At 41.8% G+C, this 25176-nt stretch overlaps 1 protein-coding gene and 1 non-coding gene across 3 annotated transcripts in view; both read right to left on the bottom strand.

The window, feature by feature from the left end:
- HSDL2 (hydroxysteroid dehydrogenase like 2) overlaps positions 1 to 20169 on the bottom strand; it is an 83488-nt gene extending 63319 nt beyond the window's left edge. Inside the window, exons 1-4 of one of the 2 annotated variants that reach the window (XM_064378917.1) lie at positions 20069 to 20169; positions 12185 to 12348; positions 10316 to 10414; positions 7046 to 7160 (exon numbers count right to left, since the gene is read on the bottom strand). In XM_064378917.1, coding sequence (XP_064234987.1) covers positions 7046 to 7160; positions 10316 to 10414; positions 12185 to 12348; positions 20069 to 20085 — 395 coding nt within the window. In that variant the 5' untranslated portion in view covers positions 20086 to 20169. The remainder of the gene's footprint in view (positions 1 to 7045; positions 7161 to 10315; positions 10415 to 12184; positions 12349 to 20068) is intronic. The other variant, XM_064378918.1, reaches the window with a different exon arrangement.
- LOC135277279 (U6 spliceosomal RNA) lies at positions 16598 to 16704 on the bottom strand. Its single transcript, XR_010344899.1, has one exon. It is a non-coding gene; the product is annotated as a U6 spliceosomal RNA (small nuclear RNA).
- Positions 20170 to 25176: the final 5007 nt, after the last annotated feature.

A 25176-nucleotide genomic window follows, 5' to 3' on the forward strand; every position in this document is an offset into this window, starting at 1 on the left:
TTGCCCAGGCTGGTCTTGAACTCCTTGGGCTCAAGCACCTCCTACTTCAGCCTCCCAAAGTGCCAGGATTACAGGTTTACAGGTGTAAACCACAGCGCCCAGCCAACTTCTCCATTTTTTTCTTTTTCTTTTAATTTTAAGACAAGGTCTCTTGGCCAGGCGTGGTGGCTCATGCCTGTAATCACAGCACTTTAGGAGGCTGAGGCAGGCAGATCACAAGGTCAGGAGTTCAAGACCAGCCTGGCCAACATAGTGAAACCACATCTCTACTAAAAATACAAAACAGCTGGGTGTGGTGGCAGGCACCTGTAGTTCCAGCTACTTGGGAGGCTGAGGCAGGAGAATCGCTTGAACCCTAGAGGTGGAGGTTGCAGTGAGCCGAAATCTTGCCACTGCACTCCAGCCTAGGTGACAGAGCGAGATTCCGTCTCAAAGGGAAGAAAAAAAAAAAGACAGGGTCTCCCTGTTGGCAGGCTGGAGTGCAGTGACATGATAACATCTCATTGCAGCCTCTGCCTCCCTGACTCAAGCAAGTCCTCTCACCTCGGTCTCCTGAATAGCTGGGACTATAGGTGTGTGCCAGCATGCCCAGCTACCTGGATAGTTTTTGTATTTTTTTTTTTTTTTTTTTTTAGAAATAGGGTCTTGCTATGTTGCCCAGACTTGTCTCAAACTCCTGGACTCAAGCGGTCCACTCACCTCAGCCTCCCAAAGTGCTGGGATTACAAGTGTGAGCCATCATGCCTGGCCAATCCACTTTTAAAGATATATTTTAAATCACTCCTACAGAGTAGAACTTGCTCAGAAATCTGTAGGGGACTATTTGTTTGCTTTGTTCATAGGGTACTTTTGTTTGCTTTCTAAAATAAAGACAGAAAAAGCAACTAATTTTCATCCTTTGAAATTCTGCTTAATGGCCTGACAACATGATCTGCTTGATGGAAAAAAACAATTCCTTGACATACTAGCCTTAAGCCCCACTTCATCTGCAACCACAACCATCCCAAATTCTGCCTCCCCAACACACACAAGTAATTTTCAGAGACAGTTAATGCACTTGTCGGTCAGCACAGTGGTAAATAACATGAGTGTTCAAGTCAGACAGACCAGTGTCCAAATTCTGCTTCTGCCCTTCATTGTGTGACCTCGGGCAAATTGTGTAGCTCAATTCTCTCCTCTGTAAATGTTGGTAATACTCGATACCTTCTATGATTGAGCAAAAGATTAAAATTAGATGATTTATATAAGATACTTAGGACAATGTATATACTAAACGTGAAATAAACTATCGCTGTTTTTAGTATAACGTATGCTGATTTTTTCCTCTTAATAGGCGTAGTACTTCCACTGCATTGGAACTATAATTTAGTAATATAACACTCACTACATTCCCAAATTTAACTTTCACCAATATAAAATATGCCTTTGGGTCCAATGTATAGCTTTATTTTTAAAAAGTCACTCATTAAGGTAGGTAATTTATTTTATAAAAGATTCAGACCAGTATTTCTAAAATGTTAATTTTTTTTTTTTTTTTTTTTTTTTTTGAGACGGAGTTTCGCTCTTGTTACCCAGGCTGGAGAGCAATGGCGCAATCTCGGCTCACCGCAACCTCCGCCTCCTGAGTTCAAGTAATTCTCCTGCCTCAGCTTCCCGAGTAGCTGGGACTACAGGCGCGCGCCACCATGCCCAGCTAATTTTTGTATTTTTAGTAGAGACAGGGTTTCACCATGTTGACCAGGATGGTCTCGATCTCTTGACCTTGTGATCCACCCGCCTCAGCCTCCCAAAGTGCTGGGATTATAGGCGTGAGCCACCGCGCCCGACCTAAAATGTTAATTTTTATACAATGTCAACAGCTAAAATATTATAGCTTAATTTATAGCTTTATTTTAGCTATAAATTTAGCTTTCATTTACATTCATTGACTTCTAGGACTTCTAGGACTCTGAACTAGTTCTTTCTTTCTTTTTTTTTCCTTTACCCTGAACCAGGAGCTGTGAATGAACTAGTTCATTCTTCTTTCAGGTCAGTTTTTAAATTACCAAATGTACAACACTGGTGTTAACAACAGCAACACCTTACCAAGCTTACTAAACCAAATACAGTCAATACCACAAGAGGGTTTTTGGTAGATGCTGTTTTCATTTCCAAAGATGCTTCACTTTTATGGAGGTGAGGTGAAGTGGGGCAAACAACATTACAGCTGAGTTTCATTCAAACAGTGAAACTGTAACTCGAAGCATCAAGAAGAAACGGATCTATTCCCAGTCAGTAAGATCATATTTTACACTCAAAAGAGAGAGCTCATTTCATTTACATTCTAAACATAAACTTTCCCTTAATCTATGGGATAAAACCTTTCCGTCTGCACTTTGCTGGCCCAGACCTTTATACTGTTAATCCTACATCAGATGCATCTGTCACAGTAGCATGCCTTCTTATAGATTATATTGAAAACACTTAGCACCACACTTAGATACTAATACCTTCAGCCTAATAAAATAGTTACATTTACAGAAAACTTACTATGTGCCAGGTTCTGCTTTTATTACTTTTCGTGAATTATTTTACTTAGTTGGGGTTGCAAACTCAAAGGCCTGTAAGGCATTTGAGTAAACGAATAAAGTGAGCAGGGCATAAGAAAAATCAACTGTTGAGAGATGCAACTGAACCGTACTACGAAGCTTCTATAAGCATTTAACATGGTACAAACAATGTAATACTGGAGTGTATAAAATAAATTAAAATTGAAAAATATAAATTAAAAAAAAGAAATATCCTCTGTGCGTTACCAAGGGAGTAAAAATAAAATAAAATAGAAATATTTCATTATGAATTTTCATTTTATAGCATACCTCTCATGGAAGGCCAAAAATCTGAAACTTTTCTTTGACCCAAAGGTCAGTGTGAGGTCTTTCATTTGGCATTGCAATCTGCTTTTAACTGGGAGCAACATTTAATTTTATTTAGTGGGTTTTTTTTTTAAAGTAGCTGTTTATAAAGGTAGGAACTTTCAATAGTGAATAGAATCTTTGTGCTAAAATTTTAATTTTAACTTTAACTTAAAAAAAAATAGAGACAGGGTTCACTATGTTGCCCAGGTTGGTCTCAAACTCCTAAAACTCAAGTAATCCGCCCACTTTGTCCTCCCAAAGTACTGAGATTATAAGCGTAAGCCACCTCACGTGGTCTGTTTTGTTTTTGACTGAACATTCACATCTAAAAACGTGGGTTAAGACATCACTTTCATTTTTGAAAAATGACCTCAATATAGGAAAGTGGACCAAATTATTCTTGCCAAATGGGCTATCCAAAGACATAATTTCACAAGGAAAAAACAAAGAGAATCATACATTTACGTACACATCAGTCATAATGTCAGTTTAAAAGGTCAAGTCTATAGTTAGGACTACTAATTTTGACAAATCTACATAAAATTCAATGCTTTACTTGTATTGATCATCTCTTGGAAAGAAAACATGTACATTTTTAACTTTGTTAGCAGGGAGCAATTCCTAGTGAACGAGGCAATAAACAATTTCTGTACCCTTGCGTAATATATACCTACATTTGTTTCGATGTTAATAAGTCTAAAGTTAACACTGACCAGTATCTATAGTTATGATTGCTCTTTTGACAAATCTACCTTAAACTTTCCAAGACATGTCAATACCTTAGAAGTCATTTCATGTCATGAATACCCAGTATAAAACCTTTTTAATCACATCAAAATTCTTCTGATGCCATAATATATCTAGGCATGTAGTACAAGTTTAGTAACCCTTATGCTTGGGACCAGAAGAATTTCAGATTTCATTCTGAAATATCTGCATTATACTCAACAAGTTCAACATCCCCACTCCGAAAATCTGAAATCCTTAATGTTCCAGTGAGCATTTCTTTTGAGCGTCAAGTTAGCACTCAAAACGTTTCAGATCTCAGAGCATTTTGGATTGGGGATTTTCAGACTACAGATACTCAGCCTGTATATTTATATCTGTGGCTTCATCATCTATAATAGAAACTGCCACAAAGCATTAAACTTATTCACACAACATGCCCTTAACTAAGCCATAGTTCAATATGCTGAGCAATAGTATTCCTGGTTAGGTTTATATTTTTAAGCATTTGTTTAACAAATACTTACATTCAACTGAAATTCTTTCACAAAGTTGCCAGCTGTAAAAGATTTTGATTCCCAGATAATTTTTTCTAGTACCATGATAGTATCACATAGCAACATTGCCCATTTTATTTGAAAATAAACACAAACTCTTGAAAAATGAATTCTTTTTCTAGTGCAAGTTTTTCATCACAATCTATATGCTTGCCAAAATTCTTTTTTTCTTTTTGAGACAGAGTCTCACTCTGTTGCCCAGGCTGGAGTGCAGTGGTGTGATCTCGGCTCATTGCAGCCTCCGCTCCTGGGTTCAAACAATTCTCCTGCCTCAGCCTCCGGAGTAGCTGGGATTATAGGCGTGTACCACCACGCTCGGCTAATTTTTTATGTTTTTAGTAGAGACAGGATTTCGCCATGTGGGCCTGGCTGGTCTTGAACTCCTGACCTCAGATGATCCACCTGCCTTGGCCTCCCAAAGTGCAGGGATTACAGGCGTGAGCCACCACGCCCAGCCATTTGCCATAATTCTTACTGTGGTATGATTCAATATGGTTTCATTCAATAGAGACATACCTTACATATTGAATTTATAGAAATATGCCTCATATCTACAAACAAGTAAGCTTTCACCCATTTTACTTGAACATACGGCCCTCTTGGCATAAGTCTCATTTTCCCACTTCAGAGAGAGATGTGGTTATGATAAATATTTCACTTTCCTCTTTCATATGAGAAAAACAACAGTGCAAGCACGATGATATGATAACTTGTTAGCCTGTTCTCAGCATCCAGAAGACAATAGAGCTCAGTCCCCATCTAATGAGGCGGTTGATACCCTGTCACTCAGCTGCAGCAACTAATAACTGTTGCCATGTGGTAATGCTGTCTCTATGTGGCCAGATCTTCCCACATTTCAAGAAAAGCCAGAAATCTGAACTTTTGTGTAAATCTTCTAATTTTTTCAACACAAGCAACCAATAAAGTTTTTGAGACAGGGTCTCACACCATTGCCCAGGCTGGGGTGCGGTAGCGTGATCTCAACCAACAGCAACGTCCGCCTCCCAGGTTCAAGCAATCCTCTCACTTCAACTTCCTGAGTAGTTGGAACTACAGGCACGTGTGCCGCCATCCCCAGCTCATTTTTCTATTTTTTGTAGAGACAGGGTTTTGCCATGTTGCCCAGGCTGGCTTTGAACTCCTGGGCTCAAGTGATCCATCTGCCTCAGCCTCCCAAAGTACTGGGAATACAGACATGAGCTGCCACGCCTGGCCCTAACTAATAAAACTTTGTATGTAGGTAACTAATGAAAACAATTTTGTTTTAACACTATCTGGGCCAAGTCTTGCAGACCCAACAAAACACATCTGAGGGCAAAATTCAGGACACTAACTTAACAACTTAAGACATTTAACCCTCATGACCAACCCTGTAACAAACTACTTTATTCCTGCCATTTTAAAAGTAAAGAAACTGAATCTCCAAGAAGTAAAGTTACTTGTCCAAGGTCACAAAATAGAAAGTCATGAGGGGTGGGTGTTAGGATTTGAATCCAAGTAGTCTTACTCCAAAGCCTAGGCTCCTAACCACCTGTTGTACATATAACAAGATACACAGAAGGTACAGAAGCAAGTTCTACGCTATGTATCCACACGGAAAATGATAGAACCAGAGGGCAAATAAACAAATAAATAAATGGAAAACAAGATGGGTTGTCTGACAAATCCAGAACAAATCAGGACCATGTTCTCTTTCCTTCGGTATTATACATTTCCCTGACAATGCCCAAAAAAGTATTAGCCTTTTTATTGGTCACATTAAAGTGTGATTCATAATGAGAATGGCCTTACTGTCATTTATATAACTAAAACCCAAGTCTTTTTTTTTTTTTTAACCCCAGGTCTTTTTGAGAGGAAGGATACTATTGTTGGCTTGAGAAATCAGAAATAATCCTAGGAGAGGACTGTGTCCTATGAAAGACACAGTACACATGTAAGTATTTACACATGCAAATATTTGAGAAAATGCTTGAGCTACACTTTAGTCCTTTTTTTTTTCTTTAGAGACAGAGTCTTTCTCTGTTACCCAGACTGGAGTGCAGTGGCATGATCACAGCTCATTGCAGCCTCAAACTCCTGAGCTCAAGGGATCCTCTTGCCTCATCCTCCCGAGTAGATGAGACCACCACCACGGTCTCAGTAGGCACACTCCACTATGCCTGCCTGATTTTAGAAAAACTTTTTTCTGTAGAGACAGTGTCTTACCATCTTGTGCAGCTCAGTCTCGAACTCCTAGCCTCCAGTGATCCTCCCCTCGCTGGAAGTGCTGAAATTACAGGTGTGAGCTACCATGTTCAACCTACTTTAGTCTTTCCTAAACTTATAGAGAAAAGGAACTCTGCATAAAATGATCTAAAATATTATTGGGCCAGGCATGGTGGGTATACACCTCTAATCCTAGCATTTTGGCAGGCCAAGTCAGGTGGATCACCTGAGGTCAGGAGTTCGAGACCAGCCTGGCCAACATGGTGAAATCCTGTCTTTACTAAAAATACAAAATATTGCTCGGGCATGGTGGTGAGTGCCTGTAATCCCCATTACTCCGAAGGCTGAGGAAGGAGAATCACTTGAACCTGGGAGGCAGAGGTTGCAGTGAGCCAAGATTGCACCATTACACTCTAGCCTGGGCAACAAGAGTGAAACTTTATCTCAAAAAATAAAATAAAATAAAATAAAATAAAATAAAATAAAATAAAATAAAATAAAATAAAAACTATTGACTGAATGGAGGACTTTTAGATCTTTATAAGGATTGACCAGATTTTGAACTACCGTGCTAATTTGGCTCAAATCTGTTTACAACGAAGTAAGTTCCCTGAGAAGACACGGCAACATCCTCCCCCACAACTCTTCTTTATAACTTACGCAAGGTAGGTGCCTCTGGTGTTCACGCTCATCATCAAATCCATTCTCTTGGTAGGTGTTTCCAATGTGTTGGTCAAGCTAATGGCACTGGCATTATTTACCAAAATATCAATTCCTGTTTTCAAAATAATCAATTTCATTTTAAGACTTTTTATCACACACACACAAAAGCACTTACTCTCTTTTGAACTCTTAGTTGATTCACAAATACAGTCACGTACCACACCTAACATTTCAGTCAACAATGAACCATATACATGACATGGTCCCTTAAGATTATAATACTGTATTTTTATTCTATCTTTTTTCTGTCTAGATATGTTCAGATACATACTCACTGTTGTGTTACAAATGCCTACAGTACAGAAACATGTTAGACAGGTTTGTAGACTGGAAGCAACAGACTATCTAGGTTTGTGTAAGTACACTTTATGTTCACACGATCATGAAACCGCCTAACAATGCCTTTCTTAGAACATATCGCCATCATTAAGCAATGTGTGACTATACTTCTTTTAGATAATATGACTGACCACCTACCAGTGCAAGACTGGTAGCTGTTTCAAAATAGCACCTGTATGACTGTCACTAGCACAATGGAGATATAGTCAATCGCCAGAGCTCCATGTGAAACAACACGGAGGCTTAGTTTTTAGCGGTTTGTAACTTCCGTTCTCTTACCTCCTGGTTGTCCCCCTGTCTCCATAAACCTTGGATAAAATTCCTTAAAGTCTTTCTTCCTCTGTAGCATAAAGTTTCAAAGGCCTGTCCTCCTTCCAAGCATTGTAGTCCCCCTTCCCACCAAGACCCCTCACTTAAAAGGAAAGGCTCCTTTCTAGCCTTGGGAACTGGGAAAAGAGAAAGACCTACTGTTTCAATCCTAGGCAAATCATAAAAGTGGATCTATTTTGTTTCAGTGGCTCATACGTACACACACACACAAAGTAAATCTGGAGTAACTACTATTTCTGCAAATTCTATCAGTTTCCACCTATAAGCAACGTGTTTTGTTCATAGTTACATGCTTAGTGAAATAACATTAAAGGAAAATGGTAAAATACAAAAACTATGTCAAACATTTTTCTTTGCTTCTACCTGGTCTTCATTAGTCTTTGTAAAGTGCACTTAATGATGGTTGTATAACAATATAATAAACTTGGTTGTCATTGAACTGTACACTTAAAAATAGTTAGGATGGTAAATTTTACACTATGTGTATTTCAACACAATTTTTAAAAATTAAATACTAAATGCAAGGCTGGGCACAGTGACTCATGCCCGTAATCCCAGCACTTTGGGAAGCTGAGGCAGGTAGATCCCTTGAGGTCAGGAGTTTGAGACCAGCCTGGTCCACATGGTGAAATCCAATCTCTACTAAAAATAGAAAAATTAGCTAGGCCTGGTGGCAGGCGCCTGTAGTCCCAGCTACTCAGGAGGCTGAGGTTGGAGGATCACCTGAGCCCAGGTCAAGGCTACAGTGAGCCACAATCATGCCACTGCACTCCAGTCTGGGTGACAGAGTGAGACTTTGTCTCAAAAAACAAAACAAAACAAAAAAGAAAAGAAAAGAAAGAAAGAACTAAAACTAAATGAACATGGGAGAATGAAAAGCCTCAGCTTTCTCCCCTTAGCTCCTCCCTAAAAACTAGTGGATTAACTAATTATGTCAAATCCTAAGTGGCACCAGTTAACCACTTTTACTACTAGGTGACGTTATTTTAGATAAAATATCCTGCATTTGAATATGGCACACTTTACATTTAGGGCCATATCAGTTCGACAAAACATAATTTTGCATTTTCTCTCCTCTTCTCACACAGGCATTCACATTACTTTGGGAAAGGCTGCTGGCTAGGGGTAAGATTTTGGATTTAAGGGAAGAGGCTCCACTTGAGCCAAAGCTCTATGCTTCAGTCCAGGACCCCACAGCACTGTGTACTGGGATTACAAGCACGGCCTTGCTAACACTGAAGCATTATTACCTCATTTTCCACTGGCCAGTGTCCCTCATATGTACATATGGTCCTCCAGAACATTAGCGGGGAGAGTGGTAATGGTTTAAGCAGGACTTGAACATGCCTAGATGCCCTACTATGATACCATGAAACTTAGCTCAATCCCCAACACCTCCCTTCTAGGAACTTGTGAACTAATTGGGGAGAAAAGAAATACTAAGATCTAAAATACTACAAGATAAGAATCAAACGAATGTTTTAAGAAATCAGAGAAAGAAAAATACACTTCTGATGAGTTGGCATGGTGAGGGAACTGACTTTGTGAAGAATGAGATTTCAGCATATAAAGGAAGAATTTTTTCAAAAATAAATGTATAAGGTACAAGTGTGTTTTCTCACATACATAGATTGTGAAGTGTCTGGGATTTTTTAGGGTATCCATCATCCAAACAGCAAACATCATACCCACTAAGTAATTTCTCTCTTTTTTTTTTTTTTTTTTGAGACTGAGTTTTCGCTCTTGTTACCCAGGCTAGAGTGCAATGGCGTGATCTTGGCTCACCGCAACCTCTGTCTCCTGGGTTCAGGCAATTCTCCTGCCTCAGCCTCCTGAGTAGCTGGGATTACAGGCACGTGCCACCATGCCCAGCTAATTTTTTGTATTTTTAGTAGAGATGGGGTTTCACCATGTTGACCAGGATGGTCTCGATCTCTTGACCTCGTGATCCACCTGCCTCGGCCTCCCAAAGTGCTGGGATTACAGGCGTGAGCTACTGCGCCCAGCCATTAAGTAATTTCTCATCATCCATCTGCTTCTCTCTTCTTTCTTCCTAGTTTCCACTGTCTGTCATTCCACACTCTCTTTTTTCTTTTTTTTTAAACAGAGTCTTGCTCTGTTACCCAGGCTGTAGTATAGTGGTACAATCTCAGCTCACTGCAATCTCCATCCCCCAGGTTCAAACAATTCTCCCACCTCAGCCTCTGGAGTAGCTGGAATTATAGGCATCTGCCACCACGCCCAGCTAATTTTTGTATTTGTAGTAAAGACGGAGTTTTACCACGTTGGCCAGGCTGGTCTCAAACTCCTGACCTCAAGTGATCTGCCCACCTTGGCCTCCCAAAGTGCTAGGATTACAGGCATGAGCCACCACATCCAGCCTCATCAGGTGGTTTTAAACCATGTTCTACATGAGCAAATACATATTTCTCCAAAGACTCAGAAAATTCGAAACTCAAAACAAATTTTAAAATTAACGTTATAGTTATACCTTTATTTTACCAATATTCAATAATTTTTTCAGAATGAAAGTATTACCTCCAAATTTCTCAACTGCTTTCTCCACCGCATCACTGATTTGCTGTTCATCTCTCACATCAACAATACACGGCAAGGCCTTTCCTCCAACTGCTTCAACTAAAGATACAAAACCAAAAAGCGTTAAAGCATTTAAATATTATACCTTTCATTCCAATGTCACTGTCAAAAGAAAAAAGTACCCTGTTTCAGAAAATCAATATAAATAACTCTATCTTACCACCAGTGACTTTACCATATAGTAGGACAGACTAGCTAGGCCAATACTATTAAAAAACAAAAGCAAAGGTTTCCTGGGGGTTTCCTTGTAGTTTTTTTTAAAAAGTTAAGAAAGTATTATCCTAGCACTTTGGGAGGCCGAGGTGGGTGGATCACCTGAGGTCAAGAGTTCAAGACCAGCCTGGCCAACATGGTGAAACCTCATCTTTAAAGAGAAAAAAAAAAAAGTTAAGAAAGGAAGTTTTTTGTTTGTTTGTTTTTGTTTTTGAGTCAGGGTCTCACTCTCTTGCCCAGGCTAAGGTGCAGTGGCACAAACACGGCTGACTGCAGCCTCAATCTCCCGGGCTCAAACGATCCTCCCACCTCAGCTTACCAAGTAGCTGGGACTACAGGCATGCACCATCAGGCCCGGCTAATTTTTCTATTTTTTTGTAGAGGCATGGTTTTGTCATGTTGCCCAGGCTGGTCTTGAACTCCCGAGCTCAAGTGATCCACCTGCCTTGGCCTCCCAAAGTACTAGGATTACAGGCATGAGCCACCTCACCCAGCTGAAAGTAATTTTAAAAACTTTTTATTGTGGAAATATTCTAAAGTATATAAAATTGTAAAGATACTATAACAAACTAATAAGAATCCATCACCTATCTTCAGTGATTGTTAGTTTTGTCAGTTAAGATGTTTACCCTTCCTTTCCCCTATTTTATTTTTGCTGGTGTGTTTTAAAGCAAATCCCTTGGCTGATGCCCTTTTCAGCCTCAGTCAACCCGCACCCGGGTGGGGGCGGGGGGGAAGCAAATCCCTGACATCATTTCACTCATAAGCACTTCATATGCATTCCTCTAACATAACCACAGTGTTCTGAATCTGACTAACAAAACTAGCAATGTCAACTGAAGTTGAATTTTTAAGCCCCCTCTCCTGCCTCTGCGTCTAGCACCATGCCTTAAATAGAAGCATGTGATAATTATTTGTCAACTAAAAGTATTAAAATGATGACTTGCAAATTGTGCAGTGAATAGATAACATGGAAAGCTTTTTCAAAGAGTTTACGCCACTCAGCAATCAAATTCTCTCCTCTCCACTCCACTCCCCAACTACCCCTCCCATCCAAGAACCATTGACCTCATAAAATAAGATTTTTTTTTTTAAGTGACTGAGTCTCACTCTGTCACCCAAGCTAGAGTGCAGTGGCGTGATTTCGGCTCACTGCAACCTCCACCTCCTGGGTTCAAGTGATTCTCCTGCTTCAGCCTCCTGAGTAGCTGGGACTACAGGCATGCACCACCATGCCTGGCTAATTTTTTGTATTTTCAGTAGAGATGGGGTTTCTGCCATGTTGGCCAGGCTGGTCTCAAACTCCTGACCTCAGGTGATCCACTCATCTCAGTTTCCCAAAGTGCTGAGATTACAGGTGTGAGCCACCTCGCCTGGCCATAATATTTTTAACTGGAGTCTCTCACATTGCTTAAAAGTGCTGGAAGAGAAAAATGGACAGAAGCACTGCCCCAAGGTGACAACATAAATACTTCTTTAATTAGATAAAATTATTTTCAAGGTAGCTTTCAAATAGCTTTAACTAAACTCTCCAGCAAATTCTCCATGTATTGAAACCCTAGGAGGACATTCATCAAATGGCACTGTCACACTCACTTTCTTCAGCAGCAGTATAGATTGTGCCCGGAAGTTTTGGGTGCGGGTGGGTGGTCTTTGCAGCAATAACAATATTTGCTCCATCCTTTGCTGCTTTCAATGCAATAGCTTTGCCAATGCCACGGCTTGCACCCGTGATAAAAACTGTACATCCTGCTAGCCTCCTAAAACAGAACAAATATCACCTTATTAGAATACCCAATTATTTACTGACAAGTATCAGAAGCTCATGCATATATATATTCTTTTCTTTTGAGACGGAGTTTCGCTCTTTTTACCCAGGTTGGAGTGCAATGGCACGATCTCAGCTCACTGCAACCTCCATCTCCTGGGTTCAAGCAATTCTCCTGCCTCAGCCTCCCAAGTAGCTGGGACTACAGGCGTGCGCCACCATGCCCCGCTAATTTTTATATTTTTGGTAGAGACGGGGTTTCACTATGTTGACCAGGATGGTCTCGATCTCTTGACCTCATGATCCACCCGTCTCGGCCTCCCAAAGTGCTGGGATTATAGGCGTGAGCCACAGCGCCTGGCCCATATTTTCACATTATATGTTTCCTCCTCTGTGAAATTTTCTCTAAACCTTCCCCATGCCCATCAAATGGCAGATAACTCCACTGCACTCTCATGGCACAATGACATAAATTATTTATGACAACTGCAGTTGGCCAGTCTTGCTGTGATTTGGCAAACAAAATCTGTTCAAATGCAAAGTAAGTCTTAAAGAGAAGTGAAGAATTATAAAACAAATTACATAAACATGCATTATTCCCCCACAGAAAAAGTGTTAATAAAGCTTTTTTTTGAGTGTTGGGATTATGAATAAATTTTATATTATTTATATTCTTTAATATTTTTCAATTTTTTTACAACGACTAAATACCACTTTGAAGAAATTATCTAAAAACAAACAGTTGTTCAATGAATGTTCATAAAAGCCAGGGTGGAAACAACCCAAATGTCCATCAGCTGATGAATGGATAAGCAGAATGTGGTGTAGCCATGCATACAATGAAAAAATGTTTAGCAATAAAGTATTGTTATGAGCTATAACACGGATGAACCAAAATCATTTTGCTAAGTGGAAGAAGCCAGTCATGAAGGACCATATATTATATCATGCCATTTATATGAAATGTCCAGAATAGACAAACCTATAGAGACACAAAGATCAGAGGTTACCTAGAGCTGGGAGTGGGAGGGATTGGGGGCTGACAATGGAGGGTTGAAGCGTTTCTTTCTGGGATGATGAAAAGTTTTTAAAATTGTCTGTGGTGATGGTTGCACAACTCTGTGAATATACTAAAAGTCAATGAATTGCATATTTTAAATGGGTGAACAGTATGGTACATGAATCGTATCTCAAAAGAGCTGTTAAATAAACAAACAGAAAAATCGCAAATTGCTGAAGGTTGATCTGAAATATTCTGATTCAAATGTGCTGACGTTTCCCTGAGCCCTTTTCATTATTTGTGTGCTTTTTTTTGTTTGTTTTTTGTTTGTTTTTTTAAATGGAGATGGGGTCTCACCATCTTACCAAGGCTGGTCTCAAACTTCTGTATTTTATTTTATTTTATTTTTGAGACAGGGTCTCACTCTGTCACCCAGGCTGGAATGCAGTGGCGTGATCATGGCTCACTGCATCCTTGAACTCCTGAGTTTAAGTGATCTTCCCATCTCAGCCTCACAAGTAGCTGGGACTACAGGCACACACCACCATACCCAGCTACTTTTTTTAATTGTTTGTAGAGGCAGGGTCTTGGTATGTTACCCAGGCAGGTCTCAAACTCCTGGCCTTATGTGATCCTCCCACCTCAGCCTCCCATCATTTCATTAAGCTCACTTAAACTTTCTGCCTACTCAGTTGCTAAGTGAGAAGGAGACATCTAAAATAATTTCCTAGTAAACTCATAAAAAAGAATAAAATAAGAAAGTAAGACAACAGCAAGGGAAAGCGCTTTCTTGTTTACTTTTTAAGGGCGAATTTAAAATCTGCTTAAGGAAAAGAATGGAGAGTGAAGAGCAAAAGTGACAATGACAAAGGAAAAGGTACAACCTGAGATTGGTAATACATTAGCAGGTCTGTTAATAAAAGAACATAAAGCTCTTGCATGACTGAGAGGATTACACTCCAGAAGTAAGAGGTCAGAGGTAAAAATGGGAATCGGTTTTAAAATGAGGAGTAACTAGTTTGGTGAGAAGGAAGAAGAGTGATCATGCCACTGCACTCCAGGCTGGAGACAAAGCAAGACTCCGTCTCCAAAAAAAAAAAATACAAAACTTAGCCAGGCATGGTGGCACACACCTGTAATCCCAGCTACTAGGGAGGCTGAGGCAGGAGAATCACTTGAACCCAGGAAGCGGAGATTGCAGTGAGACGAGATCGCACCACTGCACTAAAGCCTGGGCAACAGAGCAAGACTACATCTCAAAAAAAAAAAAAAAGAAAGAAAGAAAGAAAGATCTTGGTTTAACTCAAAGGCTTACAGAGCAAGACTCCATCTCAAAAGAAAAAAGAAAGAAAGAAAGAAAGATCTTGGTTTAACTCAAAGGCTTATCACACAAAAATGCAAAAGCCTTAAGAGACTGATAACTGGCTTCACAAATGTTTCTTCATGTTAAATAAATAGTATAATCAACGTACATACGCAACATGAAAACTGTGGAAAATACTTGTAACGTGATAAAAGACAATTTGTTTTTTTTTTTAATTGAGACAAGCCTCACTCTGCCACCAGGCTGGAGTGCAGTGGCGCGATCTCGGCTCACTGCAACCTCTGCCTCCCAGGTTCAAGCCATTCTCCTGCCTCAGCCTCCCAAGTAGCTGGGATCACAGGAGCGCGCTACCACGCTTGGTTAATTTTTGTATTTTTAGTAGAGACAGGGTTTTATTGTGTTAGCCAGGATGGTCTCGATCTCCTGACCTCGTGATCTGCCCGCCTTGGCCTCCCAAAGTGCTGGGATTACAGGCGTGAGCCACCACGCCCGGCCTAAAGACAAATTTTTAAAATACACAGAGCCCTCAGAGATTAATCAAAAACCTCATTTGTTGCCGGGCGCAGTGGCGTGTGCCTGTAGTCCCAGCTACTCGGGAGGCTGAGGTGGGAGGATCGCTTGAGCCCAGGAGTTCTGGGTTGCAGTGCGCTATGCAAATTGGGTGTCCGCACTAAGTTCTGCATCAATATGGTGACCTCCCGGGAGCGGGGGACCACCAGGAGGGGCGAACCGGCCCAGGTAGGAAACAGAGCAGGTCAAAACTGCCATACCGATCAGTAGTGGGATTGTACTTGTGAATAGCCACTGAACTCCAGCCTAGGCAACATAGCGAGCCCGTCTCTAAAAAAAACCCCAAAACCTCATTTGTTAAGCCAAGCAAATATAAAGATACATAGATGGCTTTAAACCAGGGTTTCTCAACCTCTGCACTACTGACCTTTTGGACTGCATAATTCTTTGTTGTAGGGGCTGCTTGTGCATTGTAGGATGTTTACCAGCATCCCTGTACTCTACTCTCGAGATGCCATTAGCATCCCCATTCAATTGTGACTATCAAAAATCTTCTCCTATATTACCAAATGTTCTCTGGGGATCAAATTGTCCCTGGTTTAAATATACAAAAAGATCCAAATCCACACTTGTGATAAATGCAAATTTTAACAATAATGAGGTGACACTTTTTTCTCTAGTTAGATTTTCATCATTAACTATTTTGCAGTTAGCCAACATGTGGGATTAGGAGATCTCATTTTTTTTTTTTTAATGGTAACAATGTTTTTTATTGTGCAGCAGGGGCTGCTGTCCCATCATCATGGTCTATGCCAACCCATGGAAGGCTTGGCATATATACACAAGTAAAACTGTAGGCTTGAAGTCTTTAGTTTTTATCCCATTTGGTTTTTAGAGGAAATTAAGATTGAGAATAAGACCTCGCATCTTGGAAACATAAAGAGGAAATTGATGCACACATCACATTAGAATGACACTTACTGTGGACATATTTTTCTTCTTTAATATACGACTGCTAACTTTCTGAAATGTTTACTGTCAGTATTAAAGCTTTGGAAATTATTGCAAAAAAACCAGCAACCACCTTTAAAAAGGTCAATTACATTCTGGAAAATTTCAGTAAATAGGAAGGTTAGGTTACTTGAGAAAAGCAGGTATAGGGTGAAAAAAACTGTTTTCTATTCACTGGCATTGGTTTTCAAAATGATAGCCTACCAAATTGAGTGTTACCTGGGTAAAAACGTAACCTTTTAAAACAGGTTGCATTGTGATATAATTCTGTGTTTGTGAACCTGAAAGAAAAACTTTTCTAGATCATGAACCTAATTTACCATGTGGAAAATCACTTAAAAAAAAAGGGGGGAAAAATCCACGAAGAGGACCTCTCTTTTTTTTTTTTTTTTTTTTTTTAATTTGGAATGCTTCATGAATTTGTGTATCATCCTTGCACAGGGGCCATGCTAATCTTCTCTGTATCATTCCAATTTTAGTATACGTGCTGCCAAAGCAAGCACTGAGGCCCTCTCTTTCTGTAAACATGAGCCTTAAAAAAAAAAAAAAAAGACAATGATGACTTAATTTAAAGTATTAAGGTGAGAAATAAGGGACCTGTGTTCTAGTTCTGGATAGATAATTAATGTATGTAATTCAGTAAGGCCTCTCTGGATCTAAAGTATCCTATTAATAAAATAGGAAAACGAAAGGTAGGCAAGAGAAAAAAATTAGAGAATCTTAAGTTTCCTATAAGGGTAGGAGTCAGCAAACCTCCTCTGAAAGGGTCAGAGGGAGCCGTGGTGGCTCAGGCCTGTTGTCCTGATGCATAAGGAATCGAGACTACGAGTTCAAGGCCAGCCTGAGCAACATAAGAAACTCTCATCCGTTAAAAAAAAAATTTCGCCAGGCGCTATGGCTCATGCCTGTAATCCCAGCACTTTGAGAGGCCAAGCAGGTGGATCACCTGGGGTCAAGAGGTTGAGACCAACCTGACCAACATGGAGAAACCCCGTCTCTACTAAAAATGCAAAAATTTGCCAGATGTGGTGGCACATGCCTGTAATCCCACCTACTTGGGAGACTGAGGCAAGAAAATCGCTTGAACCCGGGAAGTGGAGGTTGTGGTGAGCTGAGATCATGCCATTGCACTCCAGCCTGGGCAACAAGAGAGAGACTTGGTCTATGGTCCTCACTACTTGGGAAGCTGAGGTGGGAGGACTGCTTGAGCCCAGGAGGTTGAGCCTGCGGTGAGCTGAGATCATGCCGCTGCACTCTGGCGTGGGTGACACAGTGAGACCCTGTAGTTCAGAGTGGCTGGGGAGGCCTCAGGAAACACAATCATGGCAGAAGGTGAAGGAGAAGCAAGGCATCTTCATCTTAAGGCAGCAAGAAGGTGAAGTCAGGAGATCTCATTTATCCTTTGGTTGTGCACCTCTTCTGGAGGGTTATGTGGCAATATCTATCAAAATATAAAGTGCATTTACTCTCTCTCTCTCTCTCTTTTTTTTTTTTTTTTGAGATGGAGTTTCACTCTCTCACCCCGGCTGGAGGGCAGGGCAGTGGCACGATCTCAGCTCACTGCCATCTCCGCCTCCCAGGTTCAAACAATTCTCCTGCCTCAGCCTCCTGAGTAGCTGGGATTACAGGTATCCACCACCAGGTCCAGCTAATTTTTCTAATTTTGTATTTTTAGTGAAGACGGGGTTTCACCATGTTGGCCAGGCTGGTCTCGAACTCTTGAGTTCAAGTGATCTGCCTGCCTCTGCCTCCCAAAGTGCTGAGACTATAGGCGTGAACCACTGTGCCAGGCCACATTTACTCTTTGATCCAGCAATTTCACTTCTAGGAGTTTATCCTACATATACACTTACATATGTGCAAATAGATAAATACAAGTATAATCATGGAAGCAAAGAGAATATCCAAAAAACTGGAAAGTCTAGTATCCAACAATGGGGAACAGGTTAAATAAACAAGGGTATTATTCATACACAGGTTAAGTAACCCAGTCTGAAAATCTGAAATCCCAAACACTTCTGGAACCAAGCATTTTGAACAATAGATACTCAAGCTGTTACAGAATATTATGCAACCATTGAAAAGGAAGAGAGCCAGGCACGGTGGCTCATACCTGTAATCCCAGCACTTTGGGAGGCTGAGGTGGGCAGATCACAAGGTCAGGAGTTGGAGACCAGCCTGGCCAATATTGTGAAACCCCGTCTCTACTAAAAATACAAAAATCAGCTGGGCGTGGTGGTGCGCAACAGTAGTCCCAGCTCCTCGGGAGGCTGAGGCAGGAGAATGGCTTGAACCTAGGAGGTGGAGGTTGCAGTGAGCCGAGATCGCACCACTCCACTCCAGCCTGAGTGACAGAGCGAGACCCCATTTCAAAAAAAAAAAAAAAAAAAAAAAGGAAGAGGAAGATCTGCATGTACTAAAAATGTATGTCCCTGGGTCACAGTGGTGCATGCCTGTAATCCCAAGTACTCCAAGGAAGGATCATTCAGCCTAGGAGTTCGAGGCTAGATGCCAGTGTGGGCAACATGGGAGTCCCTGTCTTTAAAAAAACAACAACAAAGAAAGAATGTCCTAACACATACCAACTAAGAGTAGCAAGAATACAGTTTGCTACTATTTTTAAGAAGGTGTGTGTGTGAGTGAGTGTGTGTGTCTGGATGTATACAAAATATTTTACACATGCACGAAATAGAAACATACCATAAGGTAAGTGAGGGACTAGATTTTATGGATGGGAGACTTACTTTTTTTTTTTTTTTTGAGACCGAGTCTTGCTCTGTCACCAGGCTGGAGTGCAGTAGCGCAATCTCGGCTCACTGCAACCTCCGCCTCCTGGGTTCAAGTGATTCTTATGCCTCAGCCTCCCAAGTAGCTGGGACCACAGGCGCGTGCCACCATGCCCAGCTTATTTTTGCATTTTTAGTAGAGACGGAGTTTCGCCATGGCCAGGATGGTCTCGATCTGTTGACCTCGTGATCCGCCCGCCTTGGCCTTCCAAAGTGCTGGGATTACAGGTGTTAGCCACCGCGCCTGGCAGGGGAGACTCACTTTTTACCCTATACTCTTTGAACTGTTTTAAGTCTTTGGTTATATGCCTGTATGTTTCAGGCAAATTACAAAATCTGTCAACACATCACCCAACTCAAGATACCCACACCTTACATAAACCAGAAAGTAGAATGGTGGTTGCCAATGGATGAGCAGAGTCGGGTAAGAGGAATTGTTTGATGGGTAGAGTTTCAGTTTGCAGATGAAAAAAGTTCTGGAGATCGCACAACGCTATGAATCTACTTAACACTACTAAAGTGCACACTTAAAAAATGGTTAAGATGGCAAATTTCATACGTATTTTAACATAGTTTTTTAAGGTGAAAAAAAATCCCCAAAAGATACCCATGTTTTCAGATCAGTTTAATTTGCTTCTAATTTGGAAATCCGTTTTCAAACACTCCATTATTACTCGAGAATTGAGCGTTCGGAACAGGTGGAAACTCATTAAACGCTGGAGCTGCTCCTACGACCTTTCACCTAGAACTCGCACGCATTCGGCCAGGCAAGTCCTCCTGCTAAACTCCAGGGAGGGCCGGCACTGGGGCGGCAGGGTGACTCACCCTCGGCCTTTTACCCGTGGAAAAGGTTTCTACATTGCTGGCACCCATAATACAAAACTTTGTGTTCCTTTTCACGTATTACCGCAGATTCTCTCGGTGCACAGCGCCCAGCGTGGACCATAGCTCAGAGCGTGCCCAGGCAGCCTCCTTGACCTCCCACCACCGGGTCGGCCAGCCCAGGCGATCCACTGCAGCCCCACCGAGACGCGCCCTCCTCCCGACAGGGTCTCTCCCCGCGCCGCTCCCACCCCCTTACCCGGTGTTGGGTAACATGATTTTCGTAGATCAGAGGAGATGGCAGGGACAAGGGCGGCGGCGAGCGGAGAGTGAAAGTCAGACAGTCCCTCCGCATTTATCCCCGCCCCGGCCCCAGAGGCCCCGCCCCGAGGCCTTTGAGGGAACTGGTGCGCTGAAAAGCCGGGATCGCCGAGTGCGCCTGCGTACGTAGTGGGCCTGCGGGTCTCCGCGTCCCGCTCCGCCACCTTCCAGCTTGATCCCTGAGAGCGGGCTCTCTGCGCAGGCGCTTTGAGGTACAACTCCGCCCCGCCCCTTCCACGGGTCCTAAGGTAACAATCAGTCTCTGGTCAGCGCCTAGCGTGTGTGGAGCGTCAGCCGCTACTTCCGCCTTTTCTCGGTCTCTACGGGTTTTTCCTCGCGCCGCTATGATCCAGTGCCGGCTCCGAGCTGGGAGGGTGGCTGAGCCCTGCGCTAGGGCCCGGCCTCTCCTCGGAGAGCCCTCTGGGGGATGCTTTAGCTCTGGGTCTTCTAGCCCCTACGTCCGAGCCTGGCGCTCCCTCGGCCCCTCCTTAGGAACGCTTGCCCTCGGCAGAAATTGCCTTTGTGACTACAGCCGACCAGCGTCGCGTTTCCACTCTCCCGCCGAATCTGGACCCAAGCCAGCTTCGCTTTGTGCGGCAGTAGATAGCTTGTGTTAAGGCGCCAGCTTCTTGGAACAGAGCTCTTTGCAAAAGTCGCGCTGAAGAATTCACAGTCAGAAGCTGAACTTGCAGAAGAAATTTTTACTTCTGGAATGAGTGTTGAAATGAGATCAACTCTGGCATTCAGTTTCGCTTTTGGGATTACGCCTTGGACTAACTCAGCTACCCTGATGAGCTGAAGACTAGTATATTTGAAAGAAGACACGAGGAACTGTTTTGTATTTTGTAGGGATAGAACAAGACCTGAGGAGATTATTATATGAAGACTAGTTAAAGAAACTAGCCTGGAGATGGCTTATGTACTCTGTCCTTTGTTTTTGTTTTGTTTGTTTTTTGAGACGGAGTCTCGCTCTGTCGCTGGAGTGCAGTGTCGTGATTTCGGCTCAATGCAACCTCTGCCTACACCGGGTTCAAGCTATTCTCCTCCCTCAGCCTCCCAAGTAGTTGGGACTACAGGCACACGCCACCACGCCCGGCTGATTTTTTTTTTTTTTTTTTGTATTTTTAGTAGAGATAGGGTTTCACCATGTTGGTCAAGCTGGTCTCTAACTGACCTCAAATAATCTGCCCGCCTCAGCCTCCCAAAGTGCTGGGATTACAGGTGAGAGCTACCGTGCTAGCTTTCACTACCTTTGTTATAGGCCCTAAATGACTCTATTTACTCATGCATATCACCTGCCCGACTCCTACAGGCATTTGAATTTATTATTCATGATATGATCTTTAGAGACTCCAGAGGAATTTACAAATATATTAGCATCTACTAAGTGATTGCTGATCACCTGAGATACAGCAGAACAAAAAAGACAAGATCTCTTCCTATGGGAGGTATGAGTAGCCAGTGTGTTCTTTAGACTGTTTTAAGTATTAGGTGTTTTTTTTAGAAAAAGTGTGATAGAGACTGTTAGATGAAAAAACTTACTCTCCTCTCGTCCCTAGGAGCATTTGCTGAAGGGTGTATATATCTGTCGAATAGAGTGAATTATTGGTGATGAGGTGACATTTCCTTATATCATGTAAAATGTTCTCTCCTTTTTGAAAGCCACAATGTCCTCAGTTGTTAGATTCCCCTTTCTTGAATTTGTGTGCTTCTCTTTATTTCCATTTGTTAGAGAAAGAGAGCTCAACTAAGAGGCAAAACAAAATACCTTTGCCAATTTTTCAGTCATAACATTGATATTTTGTAAGCCTAAATACCTGTACTTACACTATGTTTATACTTTGGGATGGCTTTCACAGAAGGCAAATTTATTCCTAAATTTAAATTAGAGGTAGTTTTACTAAGCAAGTTTAAATCCACTGTATTCAGTACTTTGGCTAGGGTTAACTTAAAGTGTGATTTGGAGTTACCCATGACCTACTTCATTACCTTGATTAACCCAGCATTAGATTAATACTAGAGGTGGGGAATGGGTGAAGAAGGAGAGGACTTGTGATCATGGCTCACTGTAGCCTCAACCTTCTGGGCTCAGCCTCCCAAGTAGCCAGGACCACAGGCATGTGCTACCACACCTGGCTAATTTTACTTTTTATAGAGACAGGGGTCTTACTTTGTTGCCCAGATTGGTCTTGAACTCCTTGCCTCAAGCAGTCCTCCCACCACACAGCCTTCCAAAGTGCTGGGAAATATTTCAACCCATAAATCAGTTGGCCAGGGCCAGAGACACAAGTGGATACGGACATATGGGGAAGTAATGAAACATTGCATACCTACCTACCACAGGTCATTTAAGCTGTGTAAATGTAGAGCAAGTAAATTGGCATTCATAATTCTGGGAAGAAAGGGATCATAAAACTTTCTATTTTATAAGTTTTGTGATGGTTAATACTGAGTGTCAACTAGATTGGATTGAAGGATGCAAAGTGTTGATCCTGGGTTTGTCTGTGTGGGTGATGCCAAAGGACATTAACATTTAAGTCAGTGGGCTGGGGAAGGCAGGCCCACCCTCAATCTGGGTAGGCACCATCTAATCAACTGCCAGCGAATATAAAGTAGGCAGAAAAAATGTGAAAAGGTTAGACTGGCCTAGCCTCCCAGCCTATATCTTTCTCCTATGCTGGATGCTTCCTGCCCTCAAACATCAGACTCCAAGTTCTTCAGTTTTAGGGCTTGGACTGGCTCTCCTTGTTCCTCAGCTTGTAGACGGCCTATTGTGGGACCTTGTGATCCTGTGAGTTAATATTTAATAAACTCACATGTATTAGTTCTGTCCCTCCAGGAACCCTGACTAATACAGGGCTTAATTAAGGCTTCTCTTTCTGGGATGTAGTGTTCTAGGTGGGTTGAACATCTATTTTGAACCCAAAGACCTGAAAAAAAAAAAAAAAAGATCAATATCTAACCCATGCTCTCTGAGATTTGAAGATAGAAATATCTTTTGAGGCCAGGCACGGTGGCTCATGCCTGTAATCCCAGCACTTTGGGAGGCCAGGTCAGGCAGATCATTTGAGGTCAGAAGTTCAAGACCAGCCTGACCAACATGGTGAAACCCCAACTCTACTAAAAGTTGGGCATGGTGGTGGGTGCCTGTAATCTCAGCTACTCTGGAGGCAGGAGAATCACTTGAACCCAGGAGGTGGACATTGGAGTGAGCCTAGATTGCGCCACTGCACTCAGCCTGAGGAACAGAGCAAGGCTCTCTCTCAAAAAAAAAAAAAAAGAAGAAAAGAAATATCTTTTGAGGAGATTCTGACAAATGCCTAGTGGCAGAAAGTATAACAAGCTCCTAAAATAATATTAACTTGAAGATATGCGACATCTAGGCTCATGCCCAGGGCTCTACATGAAAGCCTATGAATTCAAGGAAGTACATATATTTTCATGGCAGCATTATTCATAATAGCCAAAGGTGGAAACAAAGCAAATGTCTATCAACTGATGAATGAATAAAGATGATATGGTGTACGTATTCAATAGAATATTATTCAGCTATAAAAAGGAATGAGTACTGATACATGCTAAAATATGGATGAACCTCAAAAACATGGTGCTACATGAAAGAAAGCAGACACAAAAAGTCACCTATTTTATGATTCCATTTCTATAAATGTCTGTAATAGGCAAATCTGTAGAGATAAAAAGCAGATTGGTGGCTGCCAGAGGCCAAGGGAAGGGGGCAGTAGAGAATAACTGCTTAATTGATAAAGAGTTTCCTTTTAGGGTGATGAATATGTTCTGGGACTAGATAGACGTAGTCATATCTCTGTGGTAATTATACTAAATGTCACCGAAATTCTCACTTTAAAATTGTTAATTTCATATGTGAATTCCACCTCGATTTTTTAAATTTAAATATAAATAAAGGTGCAGTGGCTCATGCCTATAATCCCAGCACTTTAGGAGACCAAGACAGGAGAATTTCTTGAGGCCAGGAGTTCGAGACCACCCTGAGCAACATAGTGAGACCCTATCTCTACAAAAATAATTTTTTTAATTAGCTGGACCTGGTGACATGTGCCTGTAGTTCCAGCTACACAGGAGGGCTGAGGAGGGAGGATCGCTTGAGCCCAGGAGTTTGAGGGGGCTGAAGCAAGTTATGATTGCATCACTACACTCCACCCTTGGTGACAGATAAGACCTTGTCTCAAAAAAAAAAATTATGGAAGAAAAATTTTGAACATAATGTGACTGATGCAGAAAACTCTTTAAGACCCAGCCACCTTTTTATGATTGTACTTTGGAAAACAGTAGCTAAGCAATGAAGAATAAACCAGCTCAAGCAACAGAACATGACTCCATCTCCACAAAAATGAAAAAAATTAGCCATTAGCCAGATGTGGTGGTGCATGCCTGTGATCCCAGCTACTTGGGAGGCTGAGGCAAGAGGATTGCTTGCACTTGGGAGGTTGAGGCAGCAGTGGGCTGTGATCATGCCACTGCATTCTAGCCTAGGTGACAGAGTGAGGTTCTGTCTCAAAAAACAAAAATAAATCAATTATGGGCCGGACGCGGTGGCTCAAGCCTGTAATCCCAGCACTTTGGGAGGCCAAGGCGGGCGGATCACGAGGTCAAGAGATCGAGACCATCCTGGTCAACATGGTGAAACCCTGTCTCTACTAAAAATACAAAAACTAGCTGGGCGTGGTGGCGCGCACCTGTAGTCCCAGCTACTCGGGAGGCTGAGGCAGAAGAATTGCTTGAACCTGGGAGGCGGAGGTTGCAGTGAGCCGAGATTGTGCCACTGCACTCCAGCCTGGCGCCTGGCAACAGAGTGAGACCCTGTCTTAAAAAAAAAAAAAATCAATTATAAACTAAAAAATGAAGGTGTAACTTGTACGACTACCTTGGGTACCAGTGGGATCTGGTAAAAAAGAAAAATCTACTAAAAACTTCTCCAGTTCTCATTCTCCTTGGATTTTGGAAGCAGAACTGATCTATGAATTGAGAAATATACCAAAGTTCTTGAACAATTTGTGGAGGAGAGTG

The sequence above is a fragment of the Aotus nancymaae genome, unplaced genomic scaffold (genome assembly GCF_030222135.1).
Source record: "Aotus nancymaae isolate 86718 unplaced genomic scaffold, 86718_ANA_hifiasm-v0.15.2.pri h1tg000003l, whole genome shotgun sequence".
NCBI lineage: Eukaryota > Metazoa > Chordata > Mammalia > Primates > Aotidae > Aotus > Aotus nancymaae.